Source organism: Protopterus annectens, chromosome 10.part0, assembly GCF_019279795.1.
Source record: "Protopterus annectens isolate FY-2018-M chromosome 10.part0, PAN1.0, whole genome shotgun sequence".
In the NCBI taxonomy this organism is placed as follows: Eukaryota; Metazoa; Chordata; order Ceratodontiformes; family Protopteridae; genus Protopterus; species Protopterus annectens.
The window spans coordinates 1417886062-1417909394 of NC_056744.1; the positions used below are offsets into that span (position 1 = coordinate 1417886062).

At 35.4% G+C, this 23333-nt stretch overlaps 1 protein-coding gene across 1 annotated transcript in view; it reads right to left on the reverse strand.

Annotated features, from left to right (window-relative positions):
• LOC122813623 (vitellogenin-like) overlaps positions 1-23333 on the reverse strand; it is a 487128-nt gene that overhangs the window by 283016 nt on the left and 180779 nt on the right. The window contains exon 11 of the mRNA XM_044086038.1: positions 718-936. Within this exon, the coding sequence (XP_043941973.1) occupies positions 718-936 (219 nt within the window). The remainder of the gene's footprint in view (positions 1-717; positions 937-23333) is intronic.

A 23333-nucleotide genomic window follows, 5' to 3' on the forward strand; every position in this document is an offset into this window, starting at 1 on the left:
ACAGACAGACAGATAGATAGATATGTAGAATGACAGAGCTAAATAAGAAAGAAAGAAAAGGAAAGAGAGTGCATTTCATTCTTGTACTACATTTGCAGTCATGCATAGGATTTGCTAAACATTCTGAAATTATTAAATTGGGGCCCCACCCTATTTCACTGGTACTTCATCATTCATCACTACATATATAACATTTCAGCTTCTGCAGTCATGTTCTACAGAACACCCTACAACTGCATGGAGTTTCAATGTCCTATAAGTCTGACATGGTGATTGTTATTATCAGATGAAATAGACTGGGTTCCAAGAGTGTAGTTCTCCTCATCAGATAAGAGAAGTGTAGTGGCATAACCTTCTACTTAACATAATCTGTAAATACTGTGCTCTGAAGCTTCACCTACCACATGTCACAGTGAGGGGTGCCATGACCAGTGGAACCCTGCCATATGATGTAGCAATCTGCAGGTCAAAAACTGATGGAATAAATATGGGGTTAACCCTGTATGTACATAGCTCTGTGCCTCAAATAGCAAGACTTTGTAAATGAACATGTTATTATCAGACAATTGTCGTAGGAGTAACCACTTTTCAGTCACAATAAAGAAAGTCGTGAATCATAATGACCAACAGGTACAGAAAATTAATTTTACACATAAAGATGGATGTTTTTGTTTCTTAGACTTCTTTTTCTGAATATAAAGTGCTATAGTTTCTTACCTTCTTAGGATCTTTCTTAGCAATATTCCTAAGTGCAAGCACAGATTCCACTTTAATTCTGATAGGAAATCTTGATGCACTTGATGAAAATCCTGGCAGAAATTTATGAATGTGTTTAATGCTGGCTGGCTGCCCTGCATTGCCAAGAGCCCTTAGGGCCACAATGATCTCTGTTTCTTTCTTACTGTCAGCAGCTTGTGAAGTAAGTTCATGAAGTGTCTGAAATAAAAAAAGACAAACAAACAAACAAATAAATAAATAATATAATATAATAAATGTAATTTGCATTTTCAATGAATGACTTCCAAGTTAATATTCACTAGCTTAATCTCCTCTGATAATACAGAAATCCAAATAATATTTGCCTATAATTATCTTGTATTTCTTGGTGAGAAAGACTAATTGTAGACTAGATGCTTTATACAGTGTCAGTCATTTAGTTGCTACTACCAAACTAGCTATGACCAAAACCTGTCTCAGTTCTTCAACTAATAGTGTGTAGTTATAATTTCAAAAGTGATCAACTTGTATTCCTTGTCTATCTTAGAAAAACGTCCTAAATCTTAGAAAAATCGTCCTAGTAACAAACCAATTAAGTATATTACTGGCCATACAATCAAAGTAGTTGTGGCCTGTATGCTTCAAGAAGATGGTTGAAAGCAAAGTTTAGTTGTTTTCATTGCAGACATTGTCTAAGACTCACGTTATTGAGTTCTATACAGTGATAGTCTGTAGAACTGGAAACAGAGGCAAATTTGATTATTGTAATTATATGCTGCCTCAATTTATATGTGAGAATGTTTAGATAGGTTGGCGAACTAGACTGCATTCAAAAACATTTTGGAAAGAATTAAAATGAAAATCATTTTGATTCTTTTTTTTCTCCCTGCATCTGACCGTCAGCTACCATGAGCTCCTCTTCTCATTCACTGGGGTCTACCAGACCCCTCTTAGCCTCCCCTGGATTCAGTCTGACCCACCTCCAGGTTGAGACAAAACTAATAAATCTGAAGCTGTGTAAAATAAACTTGAATGCAGCAATACACAACATAATTAGAAGACTGAGGATACTGGTGCAACACTAACTCCTTGACCCTGTGGCAGCCTTGCAAGCTCTGCATCCACTGCCTTTTGGAGTCGCATGCAATGCACAGTTTCACACATAAGCAGCCTCCTAACTATGTAGTACATTGCCTTGCAAGCTCTGCATCCACTGCCTTTTGGAGTCGCATGCAATGCACAGTTTCACACATAAGCAACCTCCTAACTAAGTAGTACATTGCCTTGCAAGCTCTGCATCCACTGCCTTTTGGAGTCGCATGCAATGCACAGTTTCACACATAAGCAACCTCCTAACTAAGTGGTACATTGCCTTGCAAGCTCTGCATCCACTGCCTTTTGGAGTCGCATGCAATGCACAGTTTCACACATAAGCAACCCCCTAACTAAGTGGTACATTGCCTTGCAAGCTCTGCATCCACTGCCTTTTGGAGTCGCATGCAATGCACAGTTTCACACATAAGCAACCCCCTAACTAAGCAGTACCTTGCTTATGTAGCAAGGAGCTCACCCGGCTATTAATACTTATTTTATTCTAATGAGCCCAGGCTTTCTTCCCAAGATGGGGGAGTCAGTGTTGACAATTCACTTCCATCCTCTCACCTGCAATCCTTCCAGCACCTCTGCTGCTAATTTAGTATGGGTTATCTGGGGAACAGTAAGGGCTTTATCCCTCTGTGCTGCACGGCCACACTGGCCATTTTGACTCCTGGTGGCAATCTATAGACATTAAGATTGGTGTGCCACTGAAATACAGACTTGGAATACAAGAAATCTACTGATGTATAATTCAAAATAAGATAGACTTTGGTAAATTTAACACACTATTTTAAACTAGAGACAAAACCAATAAGTCTAAACCTGTGTAGAATAAACCTGAGTGCAGCAAAACTCAAAGTTAGAGTGGAACTAATACGAGATGAAAGAAGTCTGAACACATTAAATAATGCAACATCTCTACTACTAGGGGTGGTACAAACACATCTGATGACAAGCATGCCCTAACATTGCAAAGAAATAAGATAAAAATCTTAATTAATCAGTTTAACAAATTCTGGTTTAAATAGATCAGTGACTAACTACTACCTGGCAACATAAATACTGTCTTACATAAAGTATCTGTATTCATCTTGCTTATTTATTAATTGATAAGAGGGCATTTATTGCTAAATTGTGACAAGCAGCTAGCATCCACCTGCAATTTGGCAGACTGCTCTTTTGCACACTGCCTTATGTGCTTATAATTATCTGGCTTATTATCAAGAGTGGAACAGTAAGTAGGAATTCCAGAGTTAGGTAACCCAGGGAGGTGGCAGTTTACTACCTTGGGCCAGGACAGAAGGTTATAGTGTTAGAAAATATTGCTAGCCATCCATGGAAATTAATGTGAGTACGGGTATGTGTGTTTTGAGTGTTTGTGTGTGCGTGTGTGTGTGTATGTGTGTGTGTGTGTGTGTGTGTGTGTGTGTGTGTGTGTGTGTGTGTGTGTGTGCACACATATGTAAGAGATTAATCAATCTGCAGTTATGGACAAGTGAGCACCTGTAACTGAAAGAGAGTGGGGATAAGCTCTGGTGAGCTATGCCAAAAACTTGGCTTGGTGGGGAGTTCAGTATGAAACCTGTTATTTGGTAGGGATGGTGTACATCAATACCTAGGGTAACAGTGCATACTTCCTACATGCTCTTGAGCCCAAGTTGTACTACATGAGTTGCTTAGTGATTCATATTTGTGTCTTTTGTATACTTTAATCTGTTTAATACCAGTGATGTGATGCAAAGAGCTGTACCACAGTGGTCATGGGATTTGATTTATTTTATTTTGGCCTTATTTATTAATTAATATGTTTATTTATCTTTTAAAAAGTGAAAGTCTGACTGGGATAAAACACTTTTTAACTGGTAGCTAAGTGTACATACATGACAGAAAAAGCTTTACAATAGCTTGCATAAACATCATTTAGAAACAGAGCAGGTACAATTTGATCATTCATTAGAAATAGATACAAGTTTGCATGTAGCAGAGAGAGATTTCTAGCAATTAAAATAATGAAAAGAAAAGGGAGCTTATCTGTGGAAGTATTAGAAAGGGATGGCACTGGTTGATGATGTAATACAGTATGATATGTTAGCTGCACAGGAATTTCTTTGTGGGCACTGGAGTAGATCTAAGGATCACACCCCCTGCCCACTATGCTTCACATGCTCCACTACACATATTTCATGGAGGAAGGCATTTGTCTTAGCCATAAAGAGGGCAAGAAGCCAAGGTTTCTCATATTAGGTACACTTTATGACATTATTATATATTAGTAAGAATGGTGATTACTAATTTCCTTCTCCAGAGGAAGATAAACCATATATACAAACATATTAGACAGCCTTCACTAAACTCTAGAAGGTACTGAAATGCTAAGAAATGATGCACTACTAATAGGTCTACATTCATTCCCTGACAATGTCAGACCTGGAGAACCTAAGAAATGAAGCACCACTAATAGGTCTACATTCATTCCCTGACAAAGTCAGAGCTGGAGAACCTAAGAAATGAAGCAAAACTAATAGGTCTGCGTTCATTCCCTGACAATGTCAGACTGGGAGAACTGTTGACTGATGAGAAAACAGTTTAAGAACAAAAGAAAAAGGATAAAGCTTGGTCCATTCGGTTAACAAATGTCAAGTCTCCTATGGTGTAAAGGTGAGAAAGCATACATAACTTGTACCACAATAGCGTCTTACAAGATTAAAGTTAATGAGCAAAACTGATCCCCTGGCAAAGCTGAAAGAGAAAGAACAACAGCTGAACTGTATTATGCATTCCTCATCTGAAATGCCCAGGTCAGCATTTGTCACTCTATTCCTTCCTGATTTTTCACTGCAGTACTTGGCTAGGAATCTGTAAGAAGAAGCACATTCAGAAGAGCAGACTTTGGCCATCATATTGTGCATTTATTTATTTATTGCATTCCAAGCTCCGCAATCATAAAACATTTATAAATACATCACAGTTGTGCAAACATGTTAATTAGGCAGAAGATAAGTTAAGTAAAATACTTCATAGTTTGATATCGACCTACGTATAAAAACAAATGTGTTTTGCATAATAAACATCTTACCATCCACTCATATGAATTAAAAATATTTAAATACCAATCAGCAGTAACTATCAAAAGCAGTTTATTATTTGAGGGCTCCTAGGTAGTAGCAATGTAATAGGTTCCAAAGTAGTAGTAGTGCTTTGATTAAGAGCAAGGAAGATGGGTGTAGAGGCATTTGTAGAGGAAGAGAACTTGAAATTTAGATAAAAAGGGGAAGATGTAATTAGTGTAGAGTAGTCACAATTGGTGGTAATGAGGAGAGAGTAATAAGTTAGTAGAGAGAGTAGACAGGATAGCAGCTAGTCAGCCAGTTGGGGTAGAGCACTGACCCAATCTAGCATTTAAGCGATGTGCATGGAGGTTTCTATTAAAATTAGGCTTATTGTCCATTTCCCTAAGTGGCCTGGCTATGATATTCCATATATTGGTGATATAATTGGAATGCAGAGCATTCCCTGATGAGTTTTGGGATTTAGATTGTTGATCCAGGAATTTGTTTATATAGCTGAGAGGTCTTCTAGGGTTATACCACTGCAGGAGGGTACGCAAGAAAGGGCATTTGTCTGAGTAGGAATACTGAATAATGGCCTGTAGACATCCCAAAGGGGGGGGGGCAGAGAAAATAATTGTAACAACATTTGCATATTAAATCATACTGGAAGGAGCTGTAATATTGTAAACCTTATTTTTGTGTATGTTGAATAGCAAGAGTCCAAGTATGGACCCTTTGGTGACACCTGTAGAGACTGGGAGAAAGGAGGATCATGTGTTTTGCCATGGTATGCCTGATTGCTATTACTTATAAAGATCTTGAACCATGATGATGATGTTGTGTGAGATATGTTCATTTCTGCTAGCATTTGAATCATTTTTGTCTATAAATGATAGCAGAGCAGTGATGGAGCTATAGTAGAGGTGGTAACCATGTTGGGTAGGTGACAGGAAATAATTATTGAGTAGACATTGGAGGATTTGAATGTACACACAACTCTCTAGGGTTTTGAGTACAATTAAGATTCATATCACAAGTTTGAGATCATAAAAAGAGTCCATAATGTCCAACAATAAACTGTAGTTTTCACTGCTACATCATGAAAGCCTTTTCATAAGGGTTTCTCTGAGAGGAAGGGGACTTTTGTCTACTAAAAAGAACAGGAGTGGAGGAAAGGTCATGCTAAACGGTAACTGTATAAGGCATAGAAAAGTGTTTAATATGTCCACATATCAAAAGCAACACTGTTTTTACAAAAACAGCACTATTTGTAAGCGCTTTTGTCTTGTAAAATACAAGGCTTTACCAGACAAATTAAATCAATTAATTAAATCTTTTAAATACTTCATTTAAAATAATTCATTTAAAATACATCTAAAAGAATGACCAATCAAGTGCAACTAAATGAACAAACCCACCATGTTAACCAATCCTAAGGCTTAATAAAAAATCAAGCCCCTAATTCCAAACAATTACCTGCATACATAATATATGGTATATGTAAAAACAGTATCAAAGCACATAAATACAATTCGGTTCAACAAGAGTTATTTAAAACAAGTTGTTATTATCTCATTAAAGCTTTTAACTTTAGAGCACTTGCTATAGAACAGTGCTCATTTAAACCTGGATATTCTGTCGCATTCAGTGCTAGCTGTCAAAACAGTTCCTCTCTTTCTAATAATATTGCCCAAGGACCTCCCCTTATACCACGGTCAATTTTTTGTATCTGTATTTTGTTTGTAAATTTCAAATAGTGGTCTGCATACATTAAAATGTACTTCACCAGGGCATTAGTAGTTTTTACTTTTTTATTTCATACATATGCTCATATATACATTCTTTTAACATGTGCTCCATCTTCCCAATGTAAAATACAGAGCACTGCTGACAAATTGTGGCATATGCAACTCCTTTAGATAGACAGTTAAACCTATCCTTCAAAACAATATTATAATCATGGATAGTTAAACTGTCACACACTTGAATGTGTTTACAAAAACCACAATGACCACATTTTTGCATTGCACTGTTCACAATACTTTTTTTACGTAGAACAGGCCGATCTAATATAGTTTTAAAGTAATGCCCTTTCTATAAACAATACTAGGTCTAATGTCCATTATATCCCTTAGTTCCAAATCACTTTTAATAATTTTCCAAGTTTTGAAAATTGTGTTTTATAATATCACTTTCCATATTAAATGTCGTCACAAAGGAATATCCAAAACGTTCTCCATCATTAATGCTTAGTGCAACATTAAATGAGCTACATAAATTCTGATCCAGGATTGGTTTGTAAAACCCTAGCTTCCTTTTTTGCACCATTTCTTCTTTCAAAGCACTAGTTAACTCAAGGGGATACTGTCTCTTTAAAAACATGGTAGTAAGATTCTCACATTCAGAAAGGAAATTATTCTCTCTAGTCACCATCCCGGCAGCCTGCACAAACTGTCCTTTTATAACTGTTCTTTTTTTGTGTTTGTGGATGTGCACTACTATAATGTAAGAATGAATCTGACTAGATGGGCTTCCTGTATATATTGGCAACATACGTATTATGCATTAAATTCTTTTCAAGATGTACATCCAAGTATGATATTTTTAACAAATTACTCTGGGATGTAAACTTTAAAAAATCAGTACTATTATTGATGTATTCTAAGAAACTGTCCAATTGTTCTTTCCCATCCTTCCATACTAAAAAAACTTCACACAAATAACGGATGTATAATCTTATGGAATGAAAAATAGGTACTATTTAAGATTATTTTTTTCTACCAGACAAAAATCACAATATTAGCAAATAAAGAACCGCAACAGGAGCCAATAACTACCCCCTTCCTTTCCTGGTAATATCTTCCTGCAAACTGAAAGTAATTATTATTTAATACTAACTCAAGAAGTTGTTCAAATAGATTAACCTTCAGTTGCTCCATATTTTTCTCATGCAAAAATTCACAAAACCATTGGATTCCTAGCATATGTGGGATAACTGTGAACAAGTCTTTAATATCTATAGTGACCAATAAATCATCAGTAATGCATTGTAAATCATTATTTTTTTTCAAAAACTCCATGAGTCTCTACATACCTGATTTTCTATGGCCAACAAATGTTTAAGATGCCCATTAAGAAATTTAGCACACGCACTAGTGATTGAATCTTGTGCGTCCACTATTGGTTGCAAAGGGGGGACATTAGTATCGTGTACTTTTAGAATGCCAAAAATACTCAGGATAACTGGATAGTTTACATTCAAATAATTATAGTCATCAATTGTTATACTTTCTGAAATAAAGAAATCCTGCATAATAAACTGACTGCGTTGATATGCTCCATTGAACTCATTGACTGAAACCAAACTGTAGGTATCATCATTTAACATTGCAAGCATTTTTTCTTTGTACCTTTCATCGTACATTACCACAATATCCCCACCTTTATCCAGTTTCATTAATCTAACCTTCTGCTCCTTAATTAAATCTTTTTCCTGTTGCTGTTCTTTGGCAAAATTAACAGCCGTAATGCACTTATCGTACTTCAATAAAAATCTAAAATCAGATTCGCAAAACTTCTCAAGCAGTTGCATTGTTGGATGCAGAGGGGAATTAAAAGTACTGGAAATCCTCAAACTAGTTATTACTTGTGGTGTGCTGAAGAATAAATGTTTAAAATTCAATTTCCTTGTATATAATTTTAAGTCAGTTAATAGATGAGCAATAATACCGTTTCTAGAAGGAAGAAAACTGAGTCCAGAATAAAGTGCTACAGTAAATGTAAATGGTATATTCAGCAGCCAATGATCAAACTGTGGCAAGACTGCGGGTGTGAGTTTGTTGTTGAGTAATTACTGTTTTTGGCCTTAATTTAACATTTATGGGAGATTTTTTTCAATGCTTTCTTATCAGATAGATTACAATCTTTTCCTAGGACATGAGTAGGTGAACCCTTGGAGCACAGGTACATACATTGTTACTAGGCAAGTGATTGGGGAAATCATCTGTAACTTAACCACTGCAATTACCACTACTTAGTACCCCATTGCAAGAGGGTTTGTGGGGCAAGAACAGGGCTATATCTATGGTTACACATCCATTCAATCAGGCTGCATTTCAAGAGTATAAGGAACTACTTTGTTTAATATGAAGGGAAGAGTCTGGTCCAGAGGAGGGGAATTCTTTGCTTGAAGTATCTATCATACCAGCATATTTGCTTTATGTTATGTTAAGGTTAGGGTCCTTAATAAAAGTGTCCACAGTGTTGCAAATATGAAGGAGGTGATTCTGGACATGATCATTTCAACACTTGTAGGGTAGACAGAGGATAACTCTTTGGAGTATATACTGGACAAAGAAGTTGGAGAGAAAGTTAGAAAGAGGGAGGGGGAAGTGAGAACGAGAGAGAGAGATCTTCAAGTCATTCTGCTTAGGAAATGGAACTCAGGCCCCTGATTATCTTCATAAGTAAATATGGGGTCTTTCAAGTTGGATCATATGCCTGGACAGGTACAAAGCAATGAGAGCAATCTACTTAATTAAGGGGCCTAATAAGAAAGGAGAAGATCGGTATGATAACATCCTTGGGCCTAGAGGAAATGCCTTTAGAAATCAGATGGTTCCTAACAAATGTGACTATATGGTGGCAGAAGAAGAGCTCATTTTCAACAAACATGCCCAGGTCTCTAATAGCTGCCTCTGTTTTGAGGGAAGTATAATTAATGTGCTAAGGGCAAGGGTGTACCTATTTGATAAAAGTTATTTATTTATTAAAAAATTAGAAAAATGTGTCCATACACAACTATTGAAACATCTATCTGAGAATGATCTTCTATCCCCCACACAACACGGTTTCCGCCCAGGCCACAGCATGATCACTGCCCTACTCTCTTTTTCAGACACTGTTAACAAAGCCATTGATGCCAGTCATCCTACCTCAGTTATACTACTGGACCTGTCTAAGGCTTTTGACACAGTGTCACATACTAAGTTGCTATATCAACTATCAAACATAGGATGCTCCCTTGAATCCCTTAATTGATTTAACTCTTACCTACAAAATAGGGAACAATCGATAAGGTGGCAAAATTCACAATCTGATTACCAAAAGAACAACATTTGGTTGGGAGGGTGTCCTAATGGTTAAGGTGTTTGCCTTACAAACACAAGGGGCAGGGTTTGAGTCTCACAAGAAATAATTGGCTAGGCTTAAAATGGCTTGCAAGGGCAGTTAGCTTAATACTAATCTATGAACCTATAAACATAGGGGTCCCACAAGGATCCATTCTAAGACCACTACTGTTTAATATTTTTATAAACGATTTACACAAAAACCCTCCACATCCAGAACCTTATCCAATATGCCAATGGTTCAACACTAGTATCCACCTCCAGCAGTTTTACAGATCTCCTCACAAACACACAAAAAGCTTTCACTTATGTCAAATCATGGCTCATCAATTCTCAACTAATGCTAAACCCCAAAAAAACAAAATTATTACTTTTCTCTACAAAATCTCCAGAACTTGACTTTAAAATATTTGCTAAAGACGGCACTGAAATAGAAATAGTGAAAACTGCCAGATTGCTAGGAATAACAATAGACAACAAACTCTGTTAGGAACCCTATATCCTCAACGCTATAAAAAACACATTTTAAATTAGGCAAATTATATCGCCATAAACTCTACCTGGACAACAACACCAAAACTAAACTAGCCAGCACATTACTCATCCCCTCTGTTCTATATGGTAGTGCCATCTTTACCAACCTACACACAGCCCTTACAAATAAACTACAATCATGCTACTATAAAATTGCCAAATTTGTCTCCGGAACATCTTATCGCTTTCACCACTGCCAAGCTACCAGTACCCTTAATTGGCTAGAAGTTCCCTACCACCTCCAGTATACCTAACTCACCATAGCACACAAACTAATGTACAAACTCAATGACTGCCCTGCACTCAACTCAAGCCTACAAACATATATTCCTACCAGAACTCTAAGATCCTCAAACAAGTACCTACTAACCTTAACTAAACCCAATAAAAGGGCAGGAAAATGTCTGTATTCCCATAGCATTGCAAAATTATGGAACAACCTACCATCTCACATAATCCAAACTGACCACGTTAAAACCTTTAAAACTGCCTTGAAATCTCACTACCTAGATAATCTAAAGTGTACCAACCACACAAACAAACCACCCTAAAATGCCTATTTACTAACTTCTAACTTCTAAGATGTGCAAAATACAACAAATGTCCAAACTGTTCCTTCAAGTGTAACATTTTCTGTATAAACCCTTATGAAATGATTAACTTGTTCTATATTTGCCTCACATACTTGCTGTATTAGAAATATTTGTTAACTTTATGTTCTAATCATTGTCAACAATGTCTGTTTTTACATTGTTTTTTATTTTTATATTGTATAAATTTATTGTATAAACATATTTAAGTGTACTGTGGAGCTTTTCTTCCCAGGCCTCCACTGAAAATTGGTTTCTGACACAGTGGACTTTCTCGGTTAACAAATGTCAGTAAATAAATAAATAAATAAATAAATAAATACTTGACAAAGGACACAATACAACACTTTTTGACAATTGTGGTGCTGGAAATTATCATCCTCTGTGTTTAAAGCCTGATACCTAAGGTCTAGGCTATCATACCCATAAAACATTTCTTTATGTCAACTGTGCTAAATCGTAAACTCTAACAGGATACTAAAGTTACAGTAAAACTGGGAAATTATTCTAATTTATTGACTATATTCTTAAATATGTTCTCTTCACTATATAATATTTTTGTTACTAAAGCTGCACAGAACTTTGCAACCATTTGATGAATATACTTTTAATTTTTGCTATTCAAATTATAATACTTTCATCTGACTGTTTGGATTGCAAACATGTAATGCTGTCTCTTAACTTCTGTTTACTTGTAGCACTTTTTTGTCTGCATGGTCTAGGTCACACCTGCAAAGGGTCTCTGGACCAATACTTACCCAGTTAACAAATGCAAAACAAATACATAAAATAAATAAAGTTAGCTCAAGACCATGGTTGTGGTATCAGTTGTATGTGTGTGCTAGCCCTTATTGTAGAATATGGAAGCTCCAGGGGAATTGATGATGGCTCAAGGTTTGCAGTCATTGGCAAACATGGCCAGCCAAAGTCTTTTGATGTCAGAAAAGTAAATACAAAATATAAATGGCCCCAGTCCTGAACACTGGAGGGAAAAGACTGGTAATGAGCCTTTTCTGAGGACAGTGTACCCACAACCTTAACTTGTTGTGCTTTGTCTGGGAGCCAGTTTGCTATCCATCAGGTAGCACAGGAGTTTACATTTTGAGGGAAACGTTTTGTAATGATCTCTGAGTGAGGAATGGTGTTTGCGAAAAGCCTTTACAAGCTTGAGATAAATTATGTATACAAATTTCCTTTGTCCATGGTCTTTGTGATCTTCTGGGATCTTTGCAATGAAATGCATTAGGTTTAGTAGACAGCATCTACTGTCTCCAAGCCCAAACAGATGTGACTCATGGGACTTAAAGCTGCCAACATCCAAATGATGCAGTCCATAATGATGTTTGTTGCAGTGTCTTGCAGATAAGGATTGTGAAGCTTACTCTACAATTATCAGGGTCAGTTGTCAGCCTTTCTTATGTAAGGGTAGTTGCCCAAGCCTCAAGCACAGAACCAGAGGAGAGGCTTAGGTTGATCGTATTGTGAAGAGGGTCATTAAGACAGTGCTTTATATTAACATGAATGTACCCTGGCACACTGCTAGGATCCAATGAACTAGTATTTTTTTCTCCTCTGAGAGTGCCTTTAGGACATGCTTAGGGGTTATGTTTTTGGGGTGAGACTAATAAAGAGTCCAGCATTTGTAGACTAGGTGGTGATAGATGAAAAATTTAAACCAAACTTGTCTGCTAATAGGTCAGCTATGTGTTCACAGCAAAATAATTATAGCATTGTGTATTAACTCAGAGTAGTGCTGGGTGTTTTCTGAGGTTTATAATATATCTGAAGATGGACTTGTGATTGTCTGTAGCAGAAAAGGCAAGTCTGAATTCATACTTGACTTTGGAAGATTTGATTTTGCTTCTAAGTTCTTTGTTTAACTTTTTGAGATTAATTTTGAGGTGTGGGTTTTTTAGCTTGTTATCAATGAAGAGTTTTTTTTTTATGTTGTTGTTGCTGTAGTGCTTGTTTATACTTAGGCTCCAGCAAAGGGGTCTATTCCTAAACTTGCCCATGTATTTGTTATGGATCAGGGCCAATGTCTTGATGCAGGAATTGAGTAGAGAATAGAACCTTCCCACAAATGCAACCATATCTGCAATAGGATCATCAAGGTGAAGATGTGCACTTGTAACTTCTTACGTCATCATAGAACTGAAGTAAATTAGCCTTAGAAAATCTTCTTAGGGTTTTTGGTGTTTTGGGATGGGTTCTAATAGAGAAGAACACTGCTTGGTGGCCAGTCCTAACCAGGGAGGGTATAAATATAGGTGCATAATGGTGTTATGGTGATAATGATTAGGTACAAATTATCTGATCTCCTGACAGGGAAACATACAATCTGGTCAAGTGAGTTAGAATAAATGAAGCCCAGGAAGCACTGAGCATATTTATTTCTAATAGTGGTGTAAGTATTTTGGTTAATAGAAAGATAATCTGAAATGACCAAGTGTAATAGTGTTTCGTTTAATAGCAGGGGACCTCAGCTTATTTAGATATGCTTTTAAGGTCTTGACATAAAAGGGGTTCTGTAGTTGGCCAGGCAATGGTAAGGGGTCTTATTTATAGTTACTAGTACGTGAAAGAGTTCAAAGTCATTATCTAGCTGTGTATGTCTAAAGGTAAAGGATTTGCAAAGATACATGGATATATCACCATTGATTATGGGGTAACCTTATTAGAGGATCTGACATGTGATAAGTATTAAACCCTGTTAGAGAAGATGTGTTATCATTACATTGGAACTATGTTTCAGAAATTCAGATGTTTGTCACTCTGGTGGCATAGATCGATAAAGCCTTGATGATGACCCAGCCAACCTATGCTCAATTAACAGTTAAGGTGACTAACAGAATGGCAGTGAGGAAGGGCTGGGGATTCTTGGCGGAGGCTGGGGACACCAGTTTGGGGGGGGGCATTGTCCAAACAGAGGAAGTTTGATAGGCCTGGCTGAGCTTCCATGGAAACAATGTGATATAATGCATGTCCTCATTTCACACCTGCCCTTCAGATGCAACCTCCAAGGATTCAATGTGGGGGGGGGGGGTAATGGGGTCGACTTAAAGTGAAAACTCCTAGGCTGATACTGGTAGCCAAGGCTATCAGGACATCCATAGATTCTGTGAAAGGCCCCAGCTATATCATAGTTAGTCTAGGGGCAAGGAGAAACTGACAGACCCATCATAGACATGTAGAAATGGTTAGAAAGGCTGTAGGATGACACAAGGGAGTGAAAAGTACTCTCCCCAAAAAATAAATAATTCCAATGTTTATATTTTCCAGGTTAGGAAGTCTTTTCAAACAGCAGTTTCTTATCTAGGCTTTTAGCAATGGGCAGCACCACTCTAATACTGTCCTGGTTTGATTTAACAAAGTTGTTAGATGGAGCAGGTTGACTTTGCCTTAGAAATCCCAGTGGATATAGGAAAGTTTGGAGCCAAAATGCAGAATCCATGGAATAAAAGATGCAGTGGAACAAGCTGTCTTCTCCTACCAGGCTGATACATACTGATCTCCATAGAAAGACACCAGCATTTGAGGCAATTGTTGAAGTAAATCAGCTTTTGTTGATACTGTGGCATCATTCTTGGTGAAGATAAGTTTCTGTTCAAGACTAGCTTTATGCCAGCCTTGAATATATATTCTCAGAGCTCTACTTGTTTTCTCTTCATAAAATCCAGTGATGTGTGTCTTAAGTCATTGACTTGAAAGCATGTCTCCTGTGAGGCAGCTGACTGTTACCCTACCTTTGCCAAGCATGATGAGTGGTGCATCTGAGCGTCTCAGTATGGCGTCATCTATGACTAAGACATTTCCTGGTGTTTTGTTTTGTCCATAATGTATCAATGTTTTAGATGGGCTGGTAGGATGAATCCCCTGAACATGGTTAGCAGTAAGTGGTGATAGAGGTGTGGTATGAGAAGTTGCATTTTGCAGCTCAGGTGTTAGAGAGTCTTGCTTACACCCTTTAGGCTACTGATGCTTGGGAAGAAACTTCTAAATTTAATCAGCATGAGAGGACTTCTTTTTAAGTGAGTGGCATGTGGGTGCAAAATGTTGTTGCCACTGATAGCCTCCTGGGTGCTGTGTTTGGATGAAAGGCTAGCCCCCACTTAAGTAAGTGATTGCAAAGCCTGAAGAGTGGACATACATTCTTATTTTGCCTGTAGAAGTAAGATTATCATATTGCCTTGTTGAGTTAATTAGATTAGATAGGGACAGTTAATCTTTAGACATTTAGGGAACTATAGTTAGATAGTTAGAGTTTTACTACAATCACTGTGAGGCATATTGTACAGTGTTATTTTGTGTGTAGAACTTTGTGGTTTATTGGAATTAGTTTTTCAGTGTATATATGCTTTAAACCATTTTATGTATTAAATATTTTACTAACTTTTATTATGGCTGGTTATTTTGAAAATACTTTTTATAACCTGAGAGGGATTTTGCTTATTGTGATAACTCCAGGGCCACTCCAAAAATCCTAACTGCTTGGATTACATGCTACCCTTTATATCAATATTTAATTTACCCAGTATAATTTAACACCCCTTTTAAACAGTATTGTGGTATTTGACTGGTGGCAGCCATTACCTTGTAATTTGGGAAAGATGACAAAGTAGGTAAATCTGTGCCAGTCTTTCCCAAGAGTGTTTGTACGTGTGAATATCAAATATTTAAGAGTGATTATGTCAAATACCAAGAGCTGGGACACAGTGCTCTGCAGTGGTTAGTGGGAAGACTCATTTGGGGACCTGGAGTGAAGCACATAGTCCAATCCCAGGTTTGGAGCCTGTTCCTAGAGTAGTCTTAAGGGAAATTTTGTATTTCTATCCCTGCTGTGTATTTCTATCCCTACTTTTAGTGACGCTCCTTTACCGTAGACAGTGGTGAGGATTGAGGCTCCTTAGTTACTGCCCTGGGTTTAAGTGGAGTCTTCACATTATTTGGTGGCAGCTGTGGGATTTTAATTGAGCTTTAATTGCCTGTGGATAGTTGTCACTGAGGAATGCACTCTTGACAGACACAAGACAAACATACAGAGTTTCACAACAGCTTTAATTATTTTTTAGTCAGTTTAGTCAGGGACAGCAGGCAAAGATTCAAGAACAAAAACTCCTCAGGCACAGCAGGAACCAAGAAAAATACTCTTTAATGATGTGAAGCTCTTTTCATCGCCCTCTATTGGGGCAACTTCTTCAGACAAAGTACAAAACATAAGTTACTCATTTATAGCTTAACGTCATATCCTTAATGAAGGCAGTTAAAGTAATACGCATAATAGTCTAAGCTACAATTTAGTTACATTAAAATTACATTAAAATCCTATATAGGTATAAAGTGTTGCTGCAAATCTTAAGGATAAAACTTTTATATAAAAGTATAAACAAAATATATATGTGTATATAAGAAATTATTTTAAAAAATATATATGAATATGTATATATACATGTAAAATAATTATTCTTAAAAATAAATAAATAAAACAGTGTAATTAAAAATACTGTGTAGAGTTAATGACCCATAACTACATACAATGGTATTATAAGGTAGTGACAGATGTATGAATCATTAGAAATTTATTACTACAAATTAATATTAAAAATTATAATTAACAAAAAATTATTAAAAAGTTATCTAAATAAACTTTTCAACTTCAGTAAACATAAAATATTACATTGTTCATTCAGTCCTGGCTTAGAAAAAGAATTTGTTCTCCATTGCCAGGACAATTCACATTCTTCTAATAAAAGGTTATATGGTCCCCCTCTAATGTCAGTTAAAACCTGGTCTATGGCTGTAAATTTAAACTTATGTCCTACGTTAGCGTTCGTATGTTTTGCCAGTGCATTATCCATCTTAGCATTGGCTATCGCATATGTATGTTCATAAACCCTATCTTTTAAGCGGCATTCTGTCTTTCCTATGTAGAATGCTGTACATAAAGTACACGTAGCTACATAGACTATTAGTTTTGAATTACAATTAAGTTTGTATTTTATCTTGTATTTATTATTATTTATAGTAACATATTCGCCGCTAAGTATGTGTTTACACATGCTACAACTACCGCAATTGATCATTCCTGTACGGTAGCTGAAAGTATTACTTTTACTTGACTCAAGAATATTTTTAATATTTTGTCCTTTTCTAAAAACAATTGTAGGATATTCAGAAAATTTTAAATTAATATTTCTGTCTTGTTGAATTAATAACCAATTTTTATATAATATATTTCTAATAATGTCACTTTCCATATTAAATGTTGTAATGTAACTAAATTGATATTTTTTATTATTATCATTGTTTGTGTTTTTAATAATATTAGTACTGTTATCTAAATTGTCTCCTTTCTTCTGTTATTTGAAGTCTTGTATAATCATCAGTAATATTTTTCACTTCTAGAATTGGTACTAATAGGCAATTATCTCTTTTAGATTTAACTTCATTAAAAATATCTGCAATGAAATCAATTGGGTATCCTCTCTCTGTAAATAAGGTAACTAAGAGTTGACATTCAATCAAAAAGTCACTATATAGGGTTGACATACGGGCCGCCCTAATTAGTTGCCCTTTTACTATAGATTTCTTTTGTGTATAAGGATGTAGACTTGTATAATGGAGGTAGGAATTACAAAATGTTTCCTTCCTATATATTCGAGCAATATATTGTTTGTTAATTACGTCCTTAGATAAGTTGACATCTAAATAGTTTATACTCAACTGTTGAAAATCTGAAGTAAATTTGAAGAAGTTAGTACTATTATTCAAATACTGTAACAATTTGCCAGCTGTTTCTTGGGACCCTTGATATAAAATAAATATATTGTCTAGGAATCGTGTATAGTACTTGATGTGTTTAGTCAGCTCTCCGTTGTTAAAAATAAAGTTAGATTCCCAGTAAACCATTACTGTGTTTGCAAAACTGGCTCCGCATGGTGAACCCATCGCAACGCCGCATTTTTGCAAATACAAGTTGTTATTACATGTAAAATAGTTATTTGTTAAAATGATGTCAAGCAAGGTTATAACTGTAAAGGTCTCACTAGGTGATACACCCTTGTTAACTAAAAAGAGATTCACCCATTCGATTCCTTCAGTATGAGGAATAGAAGTATATAAATCAATTACATCTATTGTTAAAAAATTAGTTTCTTCCTCATATCTTATATCATTAATATTTGTCAAAAATGTCCACGAGTCTTTGCAGACTTGTGTTTCCATTTTTAAATACTTCTTCAAAATATTATCTACTACTTTTGCAGCAGCATAAGTAATGGATACCCGTCCATCAATTAGTGGTCTAAGTGGTGGATTAGTGACGTCCTTATGGATTTTGGGTGTTGCAAAAAGTATAGGAATCTTTGGCCAACTAATAGTTATGTAATGGTAAGTATCAATATCTATGTATCCATCTATAAACAAGTCGCTAAAGTAGTTTTTAATCCTACCATACGCAACATTAACTTCGTTGATCGAAGCCTTCACATAGGTGTCACTATCTAAAATACATTCAACTCTATTAATATAATCGTAATTATCAAAAATCACTAACCCTCCACCTTTATCAGGTTTTATGGTTCTAATCCCTAGTGACTTAAATAAAGAAAGAGCTAGTGATTCATCTCTAGTGATGTTTCTAGATCCAGTGTCTTTACAAAAAGCTTACTTTTTCTATTAGTTAGATAACGTAAGTCTAATTCCATTACTGATTCAAAAATACTAAGAGTAGGATGCAAAGGAGGGTTATATTCACTTGCTACTTTGTAATCACTCTCAGATCTAAGAGAATCACCTAGCAAGAGATTAAGATTGAGTTTTCTTACAAAGAATTTTAAATCTTTAATATTTTGTACTAAATTCATGTGTTTGCTAGGGACAAAAGTTTGCCCTTTAGCTAGCAGTTCTACTAGTACAGGATCAATTTCAACACATGAAAAATTGTAAATATTAAAGTCTCTTGCTTTGTTTTGAACAATAGCTGGACCGTTATTACAGTCATTCACCTCATAGCTTGATTCTGTGGGCGATATTTGTTTTTTTGGTTCTGATATCTCTGGTTGTTGTTATAAAGTCTCTTTGGTATAGCACCCAGTCTTGAGTTGTAATGTTCATCACTAGGAACAAATTCACTAGAATGATTTTGGTTAACATTTCCTCCATTGTTATTCTTAAATTTGCCATTTCTGAGTCATGCTCATGTATTTTGATTCTGGTTAGAGTCTTGCCTATTAGGGTTGGTGTTTTCTGTACCAAAACTAGAATCCATGTCTTCTCCATATGCAATATTAGTATTTGTAACAGTACTAGTAGTGTTAATAGTAGCCAGTCCATTTTGCGACAAAGGGGGATTTGGATACGCTGTCCCATTATCATACGACAGTCTATCACGAGCCATCTTTTTACCTTTATTAATTTTTAACCTCACAAGTAATTGGTCAATAGAATTAAAACATCTATCGTACTCAAATTTATATCTGAGGAAGTCAGCATGATTTATTATAGATTCATTCAAAACAGCGACCTCTTTTGATAGTTCAACTATTTGAATTCCATAATGTTTGACCAACAAATCCATTAAGGCAAAACCTTGTTCATCGAACAAGGTATTTAATTCTAGATGAAATAAGGAATTTGCCACAAGCCCCGTAGGGTAAAAATGGTGTCTCAAACCTTTTGGGACCAGTCGCTGTCTATTACATTCATGAAAGTAGTTTATTTCTAATTGAAGTTTCTTAATTTTCAATAGTTTTGCATCAAGCATTTTTAAATTTTTAGTAATAATGTCAGCACTAACCTCAGAGACCATAGCATTGTCGGCCAGTTGCTCCAGCAAGTTGCTTTGACAAAAGCTGAGCTTGCTAGTATCGTAAATCCAATCTTGGAATGATGGAGCTCCAATAAGCTCGCGAACGCTTGTATTCATTGTAGATTCTGGTCTGTTATTACTATTCCCTTCATTAGAGTTATTCGTATTATTGGGAATAGCTGAGGTTAGCGAAAATGTTTGTTGCACTTGTCTGTCACTACCATTTGTAGAACGAGCTGTTTCACGTTGCCTAAAATTCGGAGCATTCTCCCACAATGTATTCTGAGTTGTAACTTGCTCGCCTGGACTACCACTGTTTGTCCTTGAAATTGTTGGTGGGGTACGTTGACCAGGTTGAATTGAACTTGTCAGTTCTAAAGGATTTGCAGCAGTGATACTCGCGTTGAAGTTACATATTTGAATATCTAAGCGTGAAGACAAGGAATCAACACACTGCGTAAGTGCTAAAATCAAAGCAGTAAGGTTTACTTCATCAGAACAATCTTGTCCAACGCTAGGTAACGTTAACGTTGGACTAGTAGCTTCCTCTTGGTTGTTGTGGTTGCCAGAGGCCATAACAGGACACGAAAAACAAACTTCTGTAAATTCGACAAACTTTCAAGAACAAAAACTCCTCAGGCACAAACCAACAGCAGGAACCAAGAAAAATACTCTTTAATGATGTGAAGTGCTTTTCGTCGCCCTCTATTTAGGCAACTTCTTCAGACAAAGTACAAAACATAAGTTACTCATTTATAGCTTAACGTCATATCCTTAATGAAGGCAGTTAAAGTAATACGCATAATAGTCTAAGCTACAATTTAGTTACATTAAAATTACATTAAAATCCTATATAGGTATAAAGTGCTGCTGCAAATCTTAAGGATAAACCTTTTATATAAAAGTATAAACAAAATATATATGTGTATATAAGAAATTATTTTAAAAAATATATATGAATATGTAAATATACATGTAAAATAATTATTCTGAAAAATAAATAAATAAAACAGTGTAATTAAAAATACTGTGTAGAGTTAATGACCCATAACTACATACGATGGTATTATAAGGTAGTGACAGATGTATGAATCGTTAGAAATTTATTACTAAAAATTAATATTAAAAATTAGAATTAACAAAAAATTATTAAAAAGTTATCTAAATAAACTTTGTTTTAGATGTTTTAATTCTATTGACCAATTACTTGTGAGGTTAAAAATTAATAAAGGTAAAAAGATGGCTCGTGATAGACTGTCGTATGATAATGGGACAGCGTATCCAAATCCCCCTTTGTCACAAAATGGACTGGCTACTATTAACACTACAAGTACTGTTACAAATACTAATATTGCATATGGAGAAGACTTGGATTCTAGTTTTGGTACAGAAAACACCAACCCTAATAGGCAAGACTCTAACCAGAATCAAAATACATGGGCAGGGCGACTCAGAAATAGCAAATTTAAGAATAACAATGGAGGAAATGTTAACCAAAATCATTTTAGTGAATTTGTTCCTAGTGATGAACATTACAACTCAAGACTGGGTGCTATACCAAAGAGACTTTATAACAACAACCAGAGATATCAGAACCAAAAAAACAAATATCGCCCACAGAATCAAGCTATGAGGTGAATGACTGCAAATAACGGTCCAGCTATTGTTCAAAACAAAGCAAGAGACTTTAATATTTACAATTTTTCATGTGTTGAAATTGATCCTGTACTAGTAGAACTGCTAGCTAAAGGGCAAACTTTTGTCCCTAGCAAACACATGAATTTAGTACAAAATATTAAAGATTTAAAATTCTTTGTAAGAAAACTCAATCTTAATCTCTTGCTAGGTGATTCTCTTAGATCTGAGAGTGATTACAAAGTAGCAAGTGAATATAACCCTCCTTTGCATCCTACTCTTAGTATTTTTGAATCAGTAATGGAATTAGACTTACGTTATCTAACTAATAGAAAAAATAAGCTTTTTTGTAAAGACACTGGATCTAGAAACATCACTAGAGATGAATCACTAGCTCTTTCTTTATTTAAGTCACTAGGGATTAGAACCATAAAACCTGATTAAGGTGGAGGGTTAGTGATTTTTGATAATTACGATTATATTAATAGAGTTGAATGTATTTTAGATAGTGACACCTATGTGAAGGCTTCGATCAACAAAGTTAATGTTGCGTATGGTAGGATTAAAAACTACTTTAGCGACTTGTTTATAGATGGATACATAGATATTGATACTTACCATTACATAACTATTAGTTGGCCAAAGATTCCTATACTTTTTGCAACACCCAAAATCCATAAGGACGTCACTAATCCACCACTTAGACCACTAATTGATGGACGGGTATCCATTACTTATGCTGCTGCAAAAGTAGTAGATGATATTTTGAAGAAGTATTTAAAAATGGAAACACAAGTCTGCAAAGACTCGTGGACATTTTTGACAAATATTAATGATATAAGATATGAGGAAGAAACTAATTTTTTAACAATAGATGTAATTGATTTATATACTTCTATTCCTCATACTGAAGGAATCGAATGGGCCAATCTCTTTTTAGTTAACAAGGGTGCATCACCTAGTGAGACCTTTACAGTTATAACCTTGCTTGACATCATTTTAACAAATAACTATTTTACATTTAATAACAACTTGTATTTGCAAAAATGCGGTGTTGCGATGGGTTCACCATGCGGAGCCAGTTTTGCAAACACAGTAATGGTTTACTGGGAATCTAACTTTATTTTTAACAACGGAGAGCTGACTAAACACATCAAGTACTATACACGATTCCTAAACGATATATTTATTTTATATCAAGGGTCCCAAGAAACAGCTGGCAAATTTTTACAGTATTTGAATAATACTACTAACTTCTTCAAATTTACTTCAGATTTTCAACAGCTGAGTATAAACTATTTAGATGTCAACTTATCTAAGGACGTAATTAACAAACAATATATTGCTCGAATATATAGGAAGGAAACATTTTGTAATTCCTACCTCCATTATACAAGTCTACATCCTTATACACAAAAGAAATCTATAGTAAAAAGGCAACTAATTAGGGCGGGGTATGTCAACCCTATATAGTGACTTTTTGATTGAATGTCAACTCTTAGTTACCTTATTTACAGAGAGAGGATACCCAATTGATTTCATTACAGATATTTTTAATGAAGTTAAATCTAAAAGAGATAATTGCCTATTAGTACCAATTCTAGAAGTGAAAAATATTACTGATGATTATACAACAAGACTTCAAATAACAGAAGAAAGGAGACAATTTAATAGCAATTTAGATAACAGTACTAATATTATTAAAAACACAAACAATGATAATAATAAAAAATATCAATTTAGTTACATTACAACATTTAATATGGAAAGT